This window comes from Nicrophorus vespilloides, unplaced genomic scaffold (genome assembly GCF_001412225.1).
Source record: "Nicrophorus vespilloides isolate i.1.1-1 unplaced genomic scaffold, Nicve_v1.0, whole genome shotgun sequence".
Lineage (NCBI taxonomy): Eukaryota > Metazoa > Arthropoda > Insecta > Coleoptera > Silphidae > Nicrophorus > Nicrophorus vespilloides.
In genome coordinates this window covers 3,492-22,641 of record NW_017098879.1, presented here as the reverse complement: position 1 = coordinate 22,641, position 19,150 = coordinate 3,492, and the positions used below count along the sequence as shown (strand labels likewise).

General features: G+C 31.7%; 1 protein-coding gene across 1 annotated transcript; it reads left to right on the top strand.

The window, feature by feature from the left end:
• The first annotated feature begins 965 nt into the window (after window positions 1–965).
• Window positions 966–18,862, top strand: LOC108563392 (ephrin-A4-like). Its single transcript, XM_017922053.1, has 2 exons — window positions 966–1,196; window positions 17,576–18,862. The coding sequence occupies exon 2, from the start codon at window positions 17,605–17,607 to the stop codon at window positions 18,427–18,429; it is 825 nt and encodes a 274-aa protein (XP_017777542.1). The 5' UTR covers window positions 966–1,196; window positions 17,576–17,604; the 3' UTR covers window positions 18,430–18,862.
• The last annotated feature ends 288 nt before the right edge of the window (window positions 18,863–19,150 follow it).

The following is a 19,150-nucleotide window of genomic DNA, read 5'->3' as shown; positions in this document are numbered from 1 at the left end:
AGAAAATGTATGATTTCTTTAAATGACTTTATATAAAACAACAATTCTTGGTAAAATTTAAATACATTGCATTTCTCAGTTAATTGATAATCAATATCATACATATATTTATGTGGTCCATACATAATACAAATATAGAAGGTAACTCGGTCACCTATTACCATAACCGAGAGAAATAGGATGTATACAAAAGCTTGAGGTTAAGAAAATAAAGTATTGAAATATGTACACAATTGAAAAGATGTATCTGTTCTGATTAACAGATACATCTTTTCGAGCATAGCTCTATAAGCAATAGAATTATATCATTCTTAATATTAGTTGTTGCGTGATTCTTGTATTGGTCCATTGCTAATTGATTTTTGCCAATCTGACAGCAGTCAGTTTGCCTTACCTTCTATATTTATATCATGATGGTCGCCTGTATTACAAAAGCCGATACAAAGGTTAGTTTAAAAGTTGATTTTTTTTTAAATCAATGTATATAAACACCCATATGGTGGCAGAAATAAAGCTGTGATATTAAAAAATATCATTAATTGCTATTGTCATAGATAATATATTGAAGCATTAAGGAAACCAACTATTATTATTATTACAAGAATACAATCATCTTTTTAAACTTGGCAATTTGATATTCATCTCAGCAGTTTAGTGTCTCAATTCTTCACTGCATATTATTGCTGGAATTTCAAATTTATGAATCTTTAATTATAATAGGATGTAATAGTATCATGATCAAAATTATATTTTTCACTCCAATGAAATTTTATAATTGCATTTAATTACTCAGTTTCACTTAAATTGTTCAATTTATGGCATATTAATCTTTAAATTATGAGAAAAAGTAGATAAGAGTATTCTAGTTTGGGTATGGTTAACTAAAAAATACAGGTATCTGTAGCAGTGCTATACCAGTGCAAAGATGGCGCTGTCGGCGGCCACCACTAGGTGCGCTTGTGAGCCAGCCTCGATCAGTGACAAAATGGCAATGGAATGTTGGTTCTCGCATAGAATTTTGTGATGTTTTCGTAGTGTTTTTTAGTGGGCTTGCTTTAGCGGATTAACGAGTGAACGATGCGGTGCACCTGATGTTGATGGATAGTGTGACTAGCTCGGATTAGAACGGCGTATCAGGATCGCACCGAAAATGGGAAACGTTTTACATTTATGAGGCAGTAATATTTTAACAATAGGTAAGCCAATTCAACATGTCTTATCATTCACCTTTGTGCATATCTCTCCTCGCGAACGCCACCACCGAAAGAACCAACGAAACGAGGTTCTCAACCGGATTACAACTTCGGCTTCGAACATCCACACTCTGCCCGAAGGCACCTTCCATATCCTCTCATATTTTTCCTCTGCGTTTCCTCAGTATGCGAGTGTCTATATGTATGCGAGTCTGTGTGTGTGTGTACATATCGCATTGTTTAGGTTCTCTACATGGTCGGTGTTTTACGTCGAGTGGACAGGTATATCGAACCCCGATGTTTATTTGTTGAAGCTTTTCCTTTTTTATTTTATTTGTTATTAACATTCTGTCCAACAGCATATTCTGAGCTTCTTTTATCTCTTCATAGTGAGAGAGTTGCGTTTTCCCAATTGGGTGAAGAGAATTAGCGAAAGGGGTGAAGAAAAACAAGTGAAATTGGTACTGCATGCGCGAAATGATAAACAGTCGATATTCCGTGTCTCTCTCGCCAACGAAAACACGATCCGCATCTTTAGCGCTTTGTTTCGAAACCTTCTCACCTGGATAGAGTCTAAGAAGTGGAGAAAAAAGAAGCAGATACGTAATAATAATGGTACAGCAATTACCGGCAAGGGGGCCCTGTATTTGAATTTCACGCGTACGGGCCATTCATACCTTTTTGGAGTGGGCACGTTTTATACACTTTATTATATATTTTCCTTCTTCGGCTTTTACTTCTTCTTCCTAGCAAAGGTTGGGTTCCCTTTTTCTCTGTGTGTGTGCTTTTGCGTAGTCAAGTCCCAAGGGGGCACTTAACAATGTAACTGCACTTATTATACCTGCCATTGTATAAATTGCGGACCACTCAATGGATTTCAGACGATCTCACAAAACCGAATCGGAATATTTTTTTTGGACAAAATCTTTCTTCTTCCTTTGTACATTTTTTTTCTTCCAGCAATAACAGCTCCTCCTTTCCAAGAGGCTGCGTTGTTATTATTATTGTTATTATTGCGGGTCGAAGCAACGAGTGTCATTAAAACCCGGCATTAAACTTCCCCGTGGCTCTTGATTATTGCAATAAACCGAGATTTATTTTTAGATTGTATTAATATAATTATTTCGAAATTTATGTTCTGTGCCTTCGGGCCTCTTTCACTTATAAGGGATTGTTTCAATGTTGCTCCAGCATTCCAACGTACACACACACACACTAAAACGCATCATTTTTATCTTGCTGGTCGGAGTGTATAGAAAACGGGCCTTTCATTAATTTACCAACGCTGCTATTAGGCAGGGACTATTTGTAATTGGATTTTAGTAATTAAGTATTCATCCTGTGCTGTGTTCTTGTTTCGAATTTGAAACTCATTATTAGATCAATCATGCAATAACAAATTAATACGGCCACGTTGGACGAGGTTCGCGCTGCACGAACCCGATCATTACAACGCATTCGAAGCAGATACAATTTTAAACGCATCACAATGATTTTATATTTCTACTATTCCAGTTTAAAATTAGAAATTATTCAATTTTGTATTACTTAAATACATACCTGTTCCTGCTATACGTTAAATCATCCATTCCAATTAGTCATTCAAGTAAACTGATTTGTTAATCGTTCAATGTGAAGAATTTTTTGCATCCAGTCAATAATAGGTAGAATACAGCAACAATCCTCTTTGATGTCTCTATTTGTTCATAACATTACCATTTATAGAAAAGGTTTTTAAATTCCTAATCGAAAACTTTTGCAAGGTTTATTTTATAGATTTACTGTAACATATTCAGATGATTATTTAATTTAAAGATATCTGCAATATATGTAAATAAGTAAAGTTCTTATCATTATTTCTTGATAAAGCATTATGAAATTTGAGATGTCTGTAATTACTACGCATCTTATCTAAATGCAAAGATATAAGAATTGTAGTTTTGAATTTCATAAACTATTGTTTGCGTCTAAAGTACAAAAACAAATCCTTTCTATCTATTACCACAATTTTCTTCTGAAATTTTAGTTACAAATTTAATTAAAAAAAAATGTTTTTCACAGATATAATATGTGCAATCTAAATATGACAACGTTACAAACATACCAGATTTTCTTTAAAGACCCGTTATAAGGAGGCTTTATATTAATATAACTGAGATATGTGTGGACATCTGTTATATAAGTATAACAATTAAGTCTGACAGTGCTACAAAAATGGATTAGGAATGTTACTTTAATAAATATTATTAACAAACAAATTAATTAACTAATTAAAGAGTAGAAAGACTGCAGTATACAATAAATTATTTTATTTTTTATTAGACTAAAATATAACTGTACAAATATCTGATGGATGGGTTTACAACAAATTCATGATTCGAGTAAAGCAAAGATTTTGATACAGTAAATAGTTTAAAATATTTATATAATAAACAGTTGATGAAAAATTTCATAAGAATTGTAGATATAAAAAGATTTGTAATGAATGCAATGTATTGATTGATATCTGAAAAATTTAAAGGTTATTGGCCTTTGAATTATTATTTATTTAATACATATTGGTCTATTTGAATGAAGTTTATTTTACACTTACTTAGACATAATTTTGTTTTTCATTACAATAACTTAACCTATTAAAAAAAAAACAAAGTGCTTTAAAAAAAGATACTAAACAGTCAAATACGAATTTTGTTTTATAAAGTTTTGTAGTAATAATCGTCTTTAATTAACTATTTATTGCTATAGAAATACTTTTATACTGTTATTAGAAAAATAGATAATATTTAGGACATTACTTTGTAATGCAGAGAATTCTTTATATAAATTTAGTAATAATGTATTTTTTTAACAATTACTGCATTTCAAGTAACTCGCGTGAATTATTATATAATTTTCTTTTATAATTCAATAAATAAGTAAAGGAATTTTTGTTCTTGTAAGTAAAATGTAACAAGTTCTTGGAATTATTTGGAATTTCTAAGTTATTATAAGTTTTAGTTTTTGTAGTTTAAAAAAAAAGAGTTAATATAAACAAATTTTACGTACAAATTAATCATGATAGTGATAATGGAATGAACATAGTAATATAGTGAAAACAATAAACTTTTATGTTCATATCCGTTTGCTTCCACTTTATCGTTAGCGCGAAGATGGAAATACCGGCCTTTGACTCTATTAGATCTTCCCCCGCCACATAACGAACATTCCAAAAGCATTTCATTTAAATATTCTCTAATAAAATAATCTTTTTTTTTTTATATATGTGCACCTATAAAATGAATAAGTGTACAGTGTTTGGATGCATATGAAATTAATTAGTTAATTAACTCTAAAACTCGTTGGATTGTGGTAGTTTTTCTTCACGTTGGCAGTATGCGCTTATCAGTCACGTGTTACGTGAAAATGGTTTGAGAGAGTATGCAATGGTGCGAGAGAGGGATGGCTATGCAGGGAACGAGGGAGAACGACCGAGCCGAACCAGGTTTGGCTGTCATTCATTAGTACCTACCAAAACAGTGCAAAGGTCTGTGTTTACAGTTCTCGCGCCGCTCCGCTCTCCACTAAAGTCGAAATTAAACTGGTTTAAACTTTGATAAATCGACTTTTGATGTTGCCAACGGTAATTTTCGTGTTGCATGCAAACGCAGAGTGCTGCTAAAACAAAAAATTGTGCTCGATTATTATTGGACTCCGATTCGCATTCGAAAATTGATACCATCCAATGTGACATCCGATGCCTCCCCTCCTCCTCCAATCTGTAAGCATTTTAATGATTATTATAGTAAATCGGACGACAGGTTTTCTGTTTTTGTTTTATATTTATTATTATTTAGTCATCGATTTAATACAGAGTCCTGTAATTAAAACAAACTGTTAATTAAATCCCATTCATTTTATTTCATTAGAAAGAAGAGTCATCTATTCAACATTTATTGTTATATTTGTTACATATTTTTTCTGTAGTATGAAATATCGAATATTCACATCATTTGAAATATGATTTCTTTATTTTATTTTTATCTATTTATATAAAAAACACAATGTTGATATATGATACAATACTGTATTCCAACAATTTTTAAACAATACATTGATGTAATTACAAAGACTATGTGTTTGTTAAAATAAACACATAGACACATTATTCTTCAATTCTATTATATAATTATTTATAAACTACAGATAATGAGCATACTTTGTGTATTATTTCCATAAGTATATATTAATGTATTTTTTGTTTATATAAAGGCTTTAATCGAGATTGAACATAATCAAATGTTAATTTAATATTCTGATTAAAAGAAACATATGTTAAGTAACTTTTATCATTTTAACAAGTACTTCAATTAAATAAATGTATTAACTTTTTTATATTAATATATTCTTATCATTATTATACTTTCTTACATGATCATTTATTTAATTTTTATTGTTAGTATCTATAATAAACATACATTTGCGTTGGAGAAACGACGGTTTTCTTTGTGGCTCTTCTCTTATTATTTGACTCTTCTTCTGAGCAGGCATCATTTACGATTTTCGTGTTGTAATTTTATTTTGTGGAATACGACGATAGGCGCGATAGGAAGAATAGTAATTTACTATATTAAATTAAATCTATTCAGATTGTAACTCATGGAACATTATTTTTTATGTATGCACGTAGTTTCGATTCAAGCACATTGTACGAACTAATAAACTTTGAAAACATGCTAGTAAAACTAAAGAATAAAGCGTGTTTTTAATAAGAATTAGCAAAAAATAGACATTTCGTTTGAACACTTGTATTAGTGTTGTATAAATTATAATTTTTTTGTTCTAATTTTGTTGGAAATTTAGGTAACTTTCTCACTTAAAATGAACCCATATTTACAGTGAGGTAACTATAGGGTTTAGTTCTATACAAGTGTAAAATCAGCGATTAATAAGCGTTATTTCACAGCGACGTTATTGTGAATCGGCGTAATTCCAACCGGCGCAAAACGACGTTTACCTGTATTTTGATGCATTTAAATCTTTAGCCCAGTATTTTTTCTTAAGGATATATTTTAATAAAACATAAACAAGATTATTTATAATAAATTAAATTGTACTGTTTTTTTAAAGGGTTTAATGAAAATCTAAAACGGTAACTATTCGTATATTTTGAGTGTATAGTAATTTTTAACGGAACTTTTGGTTCAAAAATTTGTGTAAATTTGTCAAGTTTTACGGTAATTACTTATGTTAAAGGTGTTATCAGACGTAAGAACTTTTACTTTACTAATGATTTTGGAAATATTTGTATAATCACACTTGAATTTTATGTTAATTTTACAATAATTTAATTCAGTATTGAATATGACATGATTTGATATGACTACCTCAATGAGTTTAATATATGGAATACTATATCTATACCGACTTGGAAATGCATAAAAACGTGTATCGATTATGTTATTTGAAATTTTAGCCGTTGCAAAATTTAGAAAGTTGCACACGGAGAGAGCCTTTGGTGGTGAAACTGTGCATGGATTTATTATTCTGGCTTCGATTTTGCAGCGTGTTTTAGCAGCCTTAATTCAAATCGATATAATTCGGCACTGATAAGATTACATTATGTAAACTACAATAACTACGTAAACGCACACGAATCTCTCAACCATTCCGCTCAAAGCTAGCGATGAATGCGTGGTATTTTCTAAATAAAAATAAATAAAAGCAAACTTGGATGGATGATCGTTCGTTCATTTCTTTCTTTTCAGTTTTGGATTCCTCGCTTCTTAACGAAAGAGCCTTGACATTTGTTTTAATTGATTTCATTTATTTATAGAGAAATTGCAGGCGCTCATGTGAACTGACTAACAGGTATTCCTCGAATGTTATACAACGACTATTTGTATAATATTTATTACTAATTAGTGCGCATTTCCGCTAAAGACATTCTCTACATGACTAATGCCTCGATTCAAATGAAATTTGCGCTCGTCATTGGACGTTTTCGAAAAATACATTAGAAAGAAAATGTTTTTATTTTTCTAAAATGAAAAAAAAAAACAAAACGCATTATGTGTCTATTCATTTGACGACGAGCAGCGTTTTCGAAAAGTTCAGTTACGTTCTTTCTTGTGTGCATCTTTTCTTTTTTTATTGTATTTCGTGTAAGTAAAGTCCAATCTTCTGTCTTATTCAACGTTGGTAAAAAGTAAAAGCACAACGGCACAATAAGCAATTTTCACTCTAACCTGTAATTTCCAATGCTTTGCCTATTATGTGGACTAACAGTATTTTAAACGATGGAATTACAAAATATAAATATTGCTTGTTTGACCTCGGTTCACCAATTTTTTTCAATCAATTTCCTTGAACTGCATCTCCGTATTCTCTATGTATACCTGCATTATAGGCTATCAATTAATTAAGATTTCTACAGATTAATCACTTAGATAATACGTAGTTAATAACTGAAACATTTCACATAATAGAAAATATTTTTTGATTTCAATTCATGTAATATTAAGAAGCTTTTAGTGTAGAGTAATGTAGTAATACTAGTTGGCCAAATACATGATATATTGATGCAAATTTTTACTATCTGTAGTTTTTAATGAAACTATTATAGAAGTAAATATTCAAAAATTGCATACTAGTACAATATGTCTATTGTCAATGTTGTCGGTTTTTACGAACAGTTGGTACACTTGCAGCAAGTACTTGTCAAAGTTGCTAAATTATTTTAGATGTCGATAAATATATCTTCTTTACTTTTATCTTACTTAAGTCAAACAACAGTAGATAAATATTTGTTTTAATAACCTGAGTCTGTAAGCATCAAGAGGAATGCACACTAATTTTGAATTTGATGCTAGTTTTTTTTTGAGATTAATGCATATATTTTTCTTAAAAGTGATCGTGTTTGTATTTATTTTTTTAATATTAAATATTCAATGTCTTTAATATTTAATTTAACATTTTAGTTATGTGTCCATTTGCATTTTAATATATAAACATTAAAATAGTGTTAATTATGTCTTGTTCTGTAATTTTTCATTAGAATAAGTTTTGTAGTAGTTTTGCTTATGTAGCAATAATATGCCTTTTTTGCATGTGGACATTCATGGAACGTTATCGTGCGAATTGAGGCGCATTTCTGTGTAACTGTAATGAAGTGTAAAATGTATATTCTGCTCCTTAATGACGTCTGGAGCGGCTTTAAGGCGGTTGAAAATTGTATGGGTATTAAGGGTTTTAGTTCCGAGACGTGGAAGAAAGCCTTAATTTGTTAAGTTTTTAACATTGTTAGTTGGTAAGCGGATATTCGGTTCGCTTACCTGCTTTTTTAAACATTGAACAAAAAAAAACAAATACTTTGTAACTTTTTCCGTCGGTCGGATTCCCAAGTAATAGCAGTAGCTGGTTGCACTTTTAGATGTATCCCAGATCAATGTAACATTTGTATTTCGAGCTTCTAGTTTGGTAATTTTAAGCGTTTATTTTCTTAACGGATCTAAATTGTAAAACTCGAAACGTAAGTTTGTGTTGCGCAATCCTTCCGAAACGTGTGAGCATGCGAGACATGAATTATTCAAGCAACTGATCACAATAAGCGGAACCGTAATTAATGTGTTGAAACATGTGTAGTATACATTGTTTGATTGATACTTTACAATTGTGTCATTCTAGTAAAAATGGTCATATAATAAACGTTTTTTTTTATTATTATTTTTATGGAAAAAAAAACCACTAGATTTCATAAAAAAATGATGATTTTATCAATTTTCTTGATTGGTAGGGTAAATTTATTTATTTTTTCAGTGTCGCAGAACTCATGTTTATTGGTGAATATGATGGTAGACACAGCGTATAATGAAAATATGGAACAGAATTATTATGGATCATTTGTTAATTGATATACAGCATCTCGTGCTAGACGCTTTTGGAGGCTTTTAATGAAATTAAAGCGTAATATTTTCTTTACACGAGATGCCGTCATTTTAATTTCCTTTTAAAAACCTCGTAACTTTAAGTGAGATGTAATAAATTTAATATAACGCACTAAGTCACAATTAGGTTTTGGAGCGTTTGTTAGTATATACATATAGATATATTAGGGTGTGAGAAGGTTGAAAGGCGGAGGTTGTGTTAACGGGGGTGTAGTAGTGAATCGATTACGTGGGCTTGATTAATTTCATAAATTGTATTAGAACATATTGATTTGATAATGAACAGTGTGCAGAAGTGGGAAAAACGCTGTGTAACGATAATTCAATTCGTAATGAAGGGGGAAAAATATTAAATATGTTGAAAGGGGAGGTTGAGTTTGGATTGGGTGGATGGCTGGGCTCGAAGCCCGGTGGTTTTTGGTAGGAGGCGAAATGATGGATGCATGAATCGTTAATACTATTTCATTTCGATTATAAAAGAGTGTGTATGTGCTCGTGTGATCAAATAACCAAAATGCTTTTTGATAATTTCAAACATGCATGAAATTTCAATGGAGCTTCGCATACATAATATAATGACGCGCGCGAGTTGTAATTTTTATGTTTTCTCTGTTTGTTTGTTTCGGGAGCCGCATTTCAAATTCAACGTGATTTTCAACTCTGCTTTTTTTATGATGATGATGATTATTATTATTATTTGTCGGTTGTTTGTTTTCATTCGTTTTGTACGTCTCTCCGATTTACATGCAGTCCCGCATGTCCATCCCATTGTGGCCTTCATCAATTTAATTATATGTCGGATATTGTCATCACTGATAACAATAACAGAGTTAAAGCGTAAAATACATATGTATAAATTACATTCTGGATTTACAATTATTTAAAATCATCACGAATACAAAGGACAACAGTTTCAACCATTCTTAACCATGAAACGAAAATTTAATAATAGAAAAAAATTGATGTGAAAATGGAATAACTTTATTTTAATACAATTTAAAGCAATAGATCCGTTAACAAACTTAATACTGCGAATTTACTCTAACATATTTTGTTATTTGTTTCCAATCTCTCTAAAGGCGATAAATATTTTAATTAAGCTAAAATCAAATTTACTGTATCAATCTTAATGTTTCCATAAAGAAAATGTATATATTTTTGTTAAGGGCTACAATTCATTAGATATTGCATTTTTAAGTTTTCCGAAATGTTCTTTTATTTGTTTCACAAATCAATTCTATAAATGATTTATTGGAATCTTTAAGTAAATTGAAGCTTTCACTTTTAAAATGAGACCTGAAACGCCTAAGTCAGCACGCCACTGAAGCAAATCTCCATAACCATTGAGAAAATCAATGAAGTGTATAAGTTTAGAATATATGTGACGTATCTAAGACTATAATCATTTTATGTTCTGAAAATTGAATAACCATAGCAAAAATAACGAACAAGAGGGATTTATTGTTTAGTATCTTGGCACCAAACGCAATTTATTTCAGCTTGTTTCTAGTAAATACAAAATTAATTATCTACTAGTATGACCACACCACTGCAGCAGGTGTGACAACTATACAATTTAATTTATAACATGTATTTGGTAGTAGTTATAGATAATAGAAGAAATAACAGTTAAATTAAAGTGGCAGATATTTGAATGAAAACATGAACAAAAAAATAATATCCGTAAATTAATCCGTTTTAAAACCTAACAAAAATTGTGTCAATATTGTAATTTCTGAAGTATTTAATGAAATAACATTCTGAATTCTTTCACCATAGTTTTATAACATTTTTTAGACTAAAGTGTAGAATAGAATCTGAAAACTTAAAGCATTTATAAATCGATATGAAAACAATATTTTGTTATATCAATGAATTATTTGACGTATATGTCAAATTAATGTGTTGTATGGGGAAACCCGAAAATACATAGCAAATATTGATTGGCGTTGAAAATATTGCCACGTTGGCATAATTCACGTACGTGTTGCTAATACGTACAATTTAGTAATTACCCTAAGTTGAGAAACTTTTCCATAAAATGTACACACTAAAAATTAATTGACAGTAGATAAACCGAATGACATATTGTTGATGCGATATGCGACACCACAAAGGCATTAAAAAACGTGTTTTTCTATCATTTAAAGCTTCCCCTAACGCTTTCAACACCTGCGAAAGTTTGTATCAATTTTGAAACACCTAACCCAACATTATTAATTGACACTGCATCATTTTTATTGGACAGTTTGTACAAACACGAATTTATTATCATACTACAGTAATAATAATAATCAGCGAGAGCGCCAATCAATAGTTATTACGGTGTATGCATATAAACTTCTTTCTTTTTTATAACTAAAACTGTATGTCACTCTTTCAGTTGCCGTCTCTTATCTTGATCATAGTCGAAAGAATTATTCTACATTTTTCCGCGTACTAACAATATGTACATTTCTTATCGGTTCTCCTGTTTGCACAATGCTTTACTTGGATAAATACTATTACGTGCTCGCATATTATTGCGATTGCCTTCGCTCTTTTTGTTCTTTCTCTCCCTAGTTTTATTTTCAATTTGTTTTTCCCGCATTTACATATTTCATAACTCAATTTCAATGGAAAAGAATCCGTAGTGCTTCCCTCCTTCCTTTTGCAGAATATCAAATGATATTCAAATAAGCAATTGTAGAAAACGCTATTTGCGAAAAAGTCATTACAATATTTTTTTGTTTCTCTCTCCTTTTTCAAATGCTATTCAAACTGTCAGTACCGTGCGTGGCATATTAATCATAGCCTTTAATATTTTTCGGAAAATCGTGATGATTAATGATTTGATTTCAATTTTGGTTCGTTTGCGACAACATTTAATATGTTTTAATATTTTTATTTTTTTGCGAGTGATCCTCTGGGCAGTTAATTTTTCAACTTCTTGTTTAAGTGTCTATCAGATATATACAGGGTGGTCCACTTGTGAGTTTTTTTTTGTAATCGTATTTCATAGTCCGGAAGTTTTCTAGTGCCGAAAATATGAACTCATCAACCTCTTCACAAAGAATAACATCTGGGTTACTATTCCAACCATATCAATGATTCATACCAATTATAACAAAAATCTTAATTTCTTACCTATTATATCTAATTGTATGTTCTTAAATATAATTTTTAAATGAATTCGTCTTAATATGAAAGTGGATAAAATAACAGTTTTCGCAATTAAATAATGTATATAATACAACATATTTAATTCACCTTAATGATTATATATTAATTACTAATCAACATTTTTAACTATCTAATATAAAGAAACTAAATTTAATAAATTTATTAACGAGTTAGTTTATTAATTATTAAAAAAGTTTTAACTTATTAATTTTACCAAAAAATAATATATTTTATGAAAAAAGAATGGAGCTCAACTGTAACTATAAACTATCATTTGTTCGATATTTAACAAGCTTTTTAACAAAAATAATATAGTGTATTTGGGTTGTTGACCTATGTAAAATAAAATATATTTGTTAACCCACATTTTATTGAACTGTCCTATAAAATATTCACATCCATATTTAAATGTGTCCATTATCTACCATCTATGAAAACTAGGTCTCCAAATCCGCTGACAGTTATGCATCCCCGTAGTGTTGTAGGGCAAACTCAAAGCATTAGTGTGGGCTTCATCAACATATCCGTATTGGCCTTCTTTCTCTAATCGGAATGATAGCTTTTACTTTAATGTCTCGTTCTATATTATTTACATATAATTGATATATTTGGTATTCCAATCTATTTGTACATATATCAAAATTTTAAATCATGTTACCTCGATTTAACTTCAAGATTTTACTGTAAAATGACATGTGAAAATTATCACAATTAATTTTAAAATAGCTTATATATTTATTACGTTACTATACCATTTGTCTTACCTATCCTTCTACAATCTATTTACTATTGTAGCTGATGGAGTTAGTCTTAAATTTTATTTATTTAACTTTATTTTTAATATTTAGAATCGTATGATTTTCGTCATTTTTATCAGTAAAAATTGACATTGTTTTAAAAATATAATTATGTTGATGCACATCCATCAGCTTTTCGATGAATTTATGTCTTTCGTTTGAAAATGTCATTTGATCCAGCTGAGGATATGCTTCATGGTAGCATGTTGAAGGCATCTGTCATTTCTGTCAAAACCTGAAGTAACCCGTTGATAGAACTGTCTACTCATGACTCTCAAATCAATAATCTTACCAAGTAACTAATAATGTTTCAAGTACTTGTATTTTTAGATAATTACTATATATATACTATGTGCCCGTGGCAATTACAAATGCAAATCAAGATATGATAGTGAATATTTAAAACATTCTATGTTAATATTAGTTATTTCCAGCATAAATTACTTCTGCTATTTTAAGAATAACAAGCATAAAATGTATGCACATCTATATTAGGCACTTTCGCTTTCTGGACAGGAAACTGTTGCATACGATGATGCAAGTTAATTGTTGTTCCGAAAAACGATTGGTATCGTCGTCGGTTCGCCTTTTGTTTCTTAACGATATTTATGTGCTTATTTAAGTGGCATACATGATTTCAAGTGAGTTACCTTTTATTTTATTTTTGTCGTACTTTGCCGTTGCTGCTGTTGCTGCAGCCCGGTGCCCACTCTAATGTTTTATGCAATTTTCGTTGGGCCGAGGCCGCATATGGATGCACCATTATCCCACAATAATAAAATTTTAATAAACGCACGCTCAATTATCCCATATAATGAACAATTTGCGCTCATACTTGTAGGATTTGTCCAATTACTTGGGCATTATTAAACGGCGCGCCTTTGTTGTGAGGATATTTATTTACACGAATTAGTAATATGAGCATGGATGTGTGCTAATGTTAGCTATACATATACACATGCGAAGAGTGGATTATAATTTTACCTTTGGTCCTCGAGGGACGGCGAAAGCGAACCCCGGAGACAAAGAAATTAGAAATGGATAAATATTTATTTTCGAATATGCCAGGAATAAATACGGCAAACAATTAAGCAGAATACACTATCAACCGTCTAGTTTCGCATTACCAACCCCTCGAGTTCTCTTCTCTTCCCTTCGTTATATAGATTAAATATATACCACATTTTTTTTCTTTTGGCAACCGTGGATTATTTTGCAGCCCCCCACATCCGAGAGAAGCGCGCATCCGGTCCCCTTTTTAAGGGTGGCTTAACATTTTTGACTAAAATTAGGTTCATGTGACACCCAGTAACTCGACACTTTTTATTGCCGTTCCATGTAGGAATTTTGGTATCTCCGTGGAAGAGACACGTTTCAGAGGTCCACCATTTAAATCCATTCCTAATTTTTCCCAATTCTAAAAATAGACGTTCCTAAAAGAAATATTACGTTGAGTGATTCCTTTTTTTAAACTTCGTAATGCATGCGCACTTGAAGAACCGTTTCATAAATTAAACGTCATTGTTGACAATGTCGCTTATGCCAAAGTCTGTCACCCGGACAAGCAATTAACATTAATGTATGTAACTTATGTCATAAGCGCTTACGCTTTTTTTTTCATTTGGCAAGGTTTAGTTAGTAGACAGATATACGTTATTTAAAACTAACTATATCAATAAATTAAACATCAATGTCGACAAACTACAATATTATTGTGGGCGCCTTATATCAAAAGTACGTACCTTGATCTTTTTCATGTAGGTAAACCAAACGCTTTTATTGACTTATGTGTGTTATTATATCCTGACAAACATAACTAATGTACAGATCTTTTTCGCATCTTATCTGCCAATGACATCTAAAACTACAATGAACAATTATAAAAAAAATGTCTAGGCTTCACTTTAGTTTTACTGGTTTTGTAAATGTTACTTCCTTTAAAAGAAGTATAACTGAATTTTCTTATTCTGTCTGAAAGCTCTAATAATAGACTACTCAGAAGCATGTTCCATTTTTTTTCTTCTTCTCGTATTGCAAACGCACTTTGAAGAACGGTTACACAAATTGAATGTTGACACTAATACCAAAGTCTGACAACCGGACATGCATTTAACATTAATGCACGAAGCAAGAAAAAATAGTCTCTTCTCTATTATTTACTTCTCCGTTCATGAAAATTAAATGAAAGAAGCAATTTTCACCATTTACCAAATGACGGTGTTCCCTCCATTGTTGATTTTGTTCTCATTCTTTTTTTTTATTATTATTATACCTTCCTTGCTTCTCTGCTTCTGCTTACTTGCATTGTTCGTTTCGATCGAGTGTATTTATAGATATTTAATATGTTTCGCGCTTAAATAGATAATGCGACGTCGAGTCGTCAGTCTTCTGCCATTATTAATGGCTGCGGCCCTTCTGCATTTTTAATATTCCCAATTACCAATAATGAACTCCATCAAAAATTCAGGATCAAATTAAATTATGTTGTTAATCTTTTAATTGCGTTAATACATTTCATGCACTTTGTTCCCTAATTCACACATAATCAAAGCCCCTATGTACATCTCTCCACTGACTCATTTCCTACGATTCACTAGATAATAATACTGCATTTAACTGTTTTATGTTTGTAAGAATCATAAAACTGGAAATGTAACTTTAAAGGTGATACGTAGTTACTGTCCATCTCATTTTAATACATAATCCAGTCTCTACCGTAATTATATCATCATCCACTATTATATTAAATATTAAAATTGTCTGAGCTCTTATTACGACCTTTTATGTCCGTTTCTCTCTCCCATCCTATATGTCTCGTACGCTATCTACTTCATAAATTTTGTTCATCAAATCCGCTTACCATACGCACGGAAAATGGTATTTGAAAAAAAATCCATTAACAGAGTCGGCTTTAATCTAAATAATAAATGTCCGAGGATGGTTTTACCCAGCCAAAAAATTTCATCCCGTAAATACCAATAAAATATGCAATACACATATTGCATTTATATGTAGGCAACTTTGACGTCTGCAATAAATATATAAATTTTGCATTTTTACTAGAAATTCCATACTTCGGTGTATTATTTTTCCAAGTGGAAAAATGGGTCAAGTGGCGATACTGGGCTAAAGGGAAAACTTTCCGCCAGACGAAAACAATTTTCATAATTTTTCCCGTCCACCTTCGTACGTTCCGAAAATCGCTCCGATTTGTCGACTCGGTGATCACTTTTTATTGCCATTATTTTCACCAATTTTCTAAATTAACTTTAGCAAAACAACATTATTTTTACATGGACTGATCAATATCGCGTTACGTTAAATATTCTAACATGTTTTTTTTTATATGCTGACGTTTACTGTTAAATTTAGTTTTCAATTTTGGTTACTAAAAACAAAAATGAAGCATTCCAATAACTTTATTTTTTATTACCAGAACCATAAATTATATTAAAACTTTACAAAAAAAAACATATTTACTCTTATATAGTTATATTTTTTTAATAACTGATATTGAAAGTCTTGAATTCTCATATATATTTAAGTTACAAGAACAGTAAACTAATTCTAAAAATACAAGAATCTGAATAAAAACTACTCTTTCAAGAACACCATATTAAATTTAAAAAGAAATATTATATTTTTAATGAATGAAGTTACTCCATGTAATAATAGTGCATATGGTTTTGGTTTATATTTCATAAATCATGTAATTTAATTTTCATAAGTTTAAAGATCAAGTATGGATACTTTACTTCATGAACATTAAACGCGTTCTTCTCGCTATTCTTTTGCTTCCTTCGGTCGTCGGTGGTGAACTTTTCGCGCTTTTCCCTTTTCGTTTTATTGTTGTTGCTGCGAATTAATATTTGCCATTTTAAATGAAATTTGTTTACGACTAATAAAATCGAGAAATACGACCGTCGTAAATAGTGTGTGGTTTTGTGTTTTGCATTTCCATCGTGTAGAATAAAACATGCAGCACGTATATAATGCTCGTTTCGGGTATTTTCGTTAAATTACTTTCCATTCTTCAATTATTTGATGTGCTTTAATGTTTCATCAGTATTGATGATGATGATTTCTTCTCTAATGTTCCTTCTAAATAAATTATTGGTCTCCTCGTGGTAATAATAATACAAGGTTAATAAAAATTAACATATACAATTTTTCATTTAGTTTCACACAAGACCCTGTAACGGGGTCATAGGTAAAATTAAGGTTAAACACATTAGCAGGGCTCTGATATCACGAAAATAACACGATGAGTCATGTACGCTCACGTCTATGTTTGCACGTTTAATGCAAAGTTGTTCAATGTTTGTCATTGGATTCATTTTTGCGATTGAATTAGGCATCCAATTTTGGTTACAAGAACAATAATAAAGTTTCAATATATGTACTTCCAAAAAGTAACATTCAAATTTAATATCATTTTCTGCTTAGAATTTAAGTTTATACGTATATTGCGAAGATGACTAATGTTTGTTTTTGTTTTCAGGTCCGTTTTTTGGTTTTGAGAGAATGTAAATGCGAGGAATTCCAAGCGACTTAAGTGCAATGAGTTGGCAACGTTGTAGTGGTATGGCTTTGGGATGGATCGTGGTGATCTGTTTGTGGCTCGGAGGATGCTCTGCGGTGATGCCAAACGGCGCCAAGGAGTACGTAATCCATTGGAACTCCTCGAACCCGATCTTTCGCATCGACAATACGGACAACGTGATCGACGTAAACAAGGATAACACAAAGTTTGAGTACGACCAGGTAAACCTGATCTGCCCGGTGTACATGCCCGAGACGAAGGAGGACGAGATGGAGAAGTACATCATATACAACGTGTCCAAGGATGAGTTCGACACGTGCCGGATCACGAATCCGAACCCCAGGATAATCGCCGTCTGCGATAAACCCTTCAAGCTGATGTACTTCACGATCACCTTCAGGCCGTTTACGCCGCAGCCCGGTGGTCTGGAGTTCACACCTGGAAAGGATTACTACTTCATATCCACGTCCACGGCGGACGACCTGCACCGGAGGATCGGCGGCAAGTGCACGACGCACAACATGAAGATCGTCTTCAAGGTGTGGGCACCGACGCACGAACCAACAACAAGATCTCCGGTGAGCGTTGCAAGACCGATCTGGTCCTCGCAAGTGCCACCACAACGCACCACCTATATCATGACGACAACCACGACGACCACGAAACCGCCGACGACCACGAAGAAGTCCAAAACCTACCACAAGCACCCCAACGAAGTCGTCAAAAGTGAAGAACTTACTCTAGGTGGTAGTAATTTAAAATTGAATTTAGTGCTGCTAGGTGCTATGCCACTGGTGCTGGCACTGCGATGAAAATCACGTTAGCAAGAAGAAAACAAAACAACAACAAAAAAAATAATAATTATACATTATTTAAGCGAAAAGAAAATTGGAACCACTGCAACGCGCAGAGTAATTGGTTTTCCATTTTCCTTTTCGCTTTCCCTAGAACTATTTGTTCCCAGCAAATACGAATTAAACAAAAAAAGGCAAAAAAAAGTAAATACCCGAAGGAACGCCGGCCCCGGCCGCACTTGTATTAAGGACCAATTCGAGACGTGTATATGTTTAAAACTCCACCCCCGCCCCCCAAATTTTGCAATGTTTTTGTTTTTACGGAACTGAAACCCCACCTCCCGCCCTTCGCGCCACGAAGCACTCAACAGTAAAGGACAATGTGTGTCGGTGACAACAACAACAAAAAAATGTATTTGTATAACTGTGAAAGACTGAAAAATTAGTTTTTATTGTGTTATATTATTATATATTATATATATGAGTATTATTATTGAGGAAAAAATATTACAACAACAACAAAAAAATACGAAATAGTTCTTAGGGCTGGTGCTTTCGCTTTGATGATATGATGATGGTCTGGAATAATAAAAGAAGAAAGAAAAAAAATAATGAATGATTCTTTTCGTTTTAGGGCTATTTAAATAAAATAATAAGCGTGCGCGCAATTTTAACGGAACAAATCTTTGTGTACTTAATTATGTTTTCTAAAACTATTCCAACTCAGGTTTCGTACTAT

Coding starts and splice junctions, on each gene's coding strand:
- LOC108563392 (XM_017922053.1), top strand. CDS start 17,605: ATGCGAGGAATTCCAAGCGACTTAAGTGCAATGAGTTGGCAACGTTGT.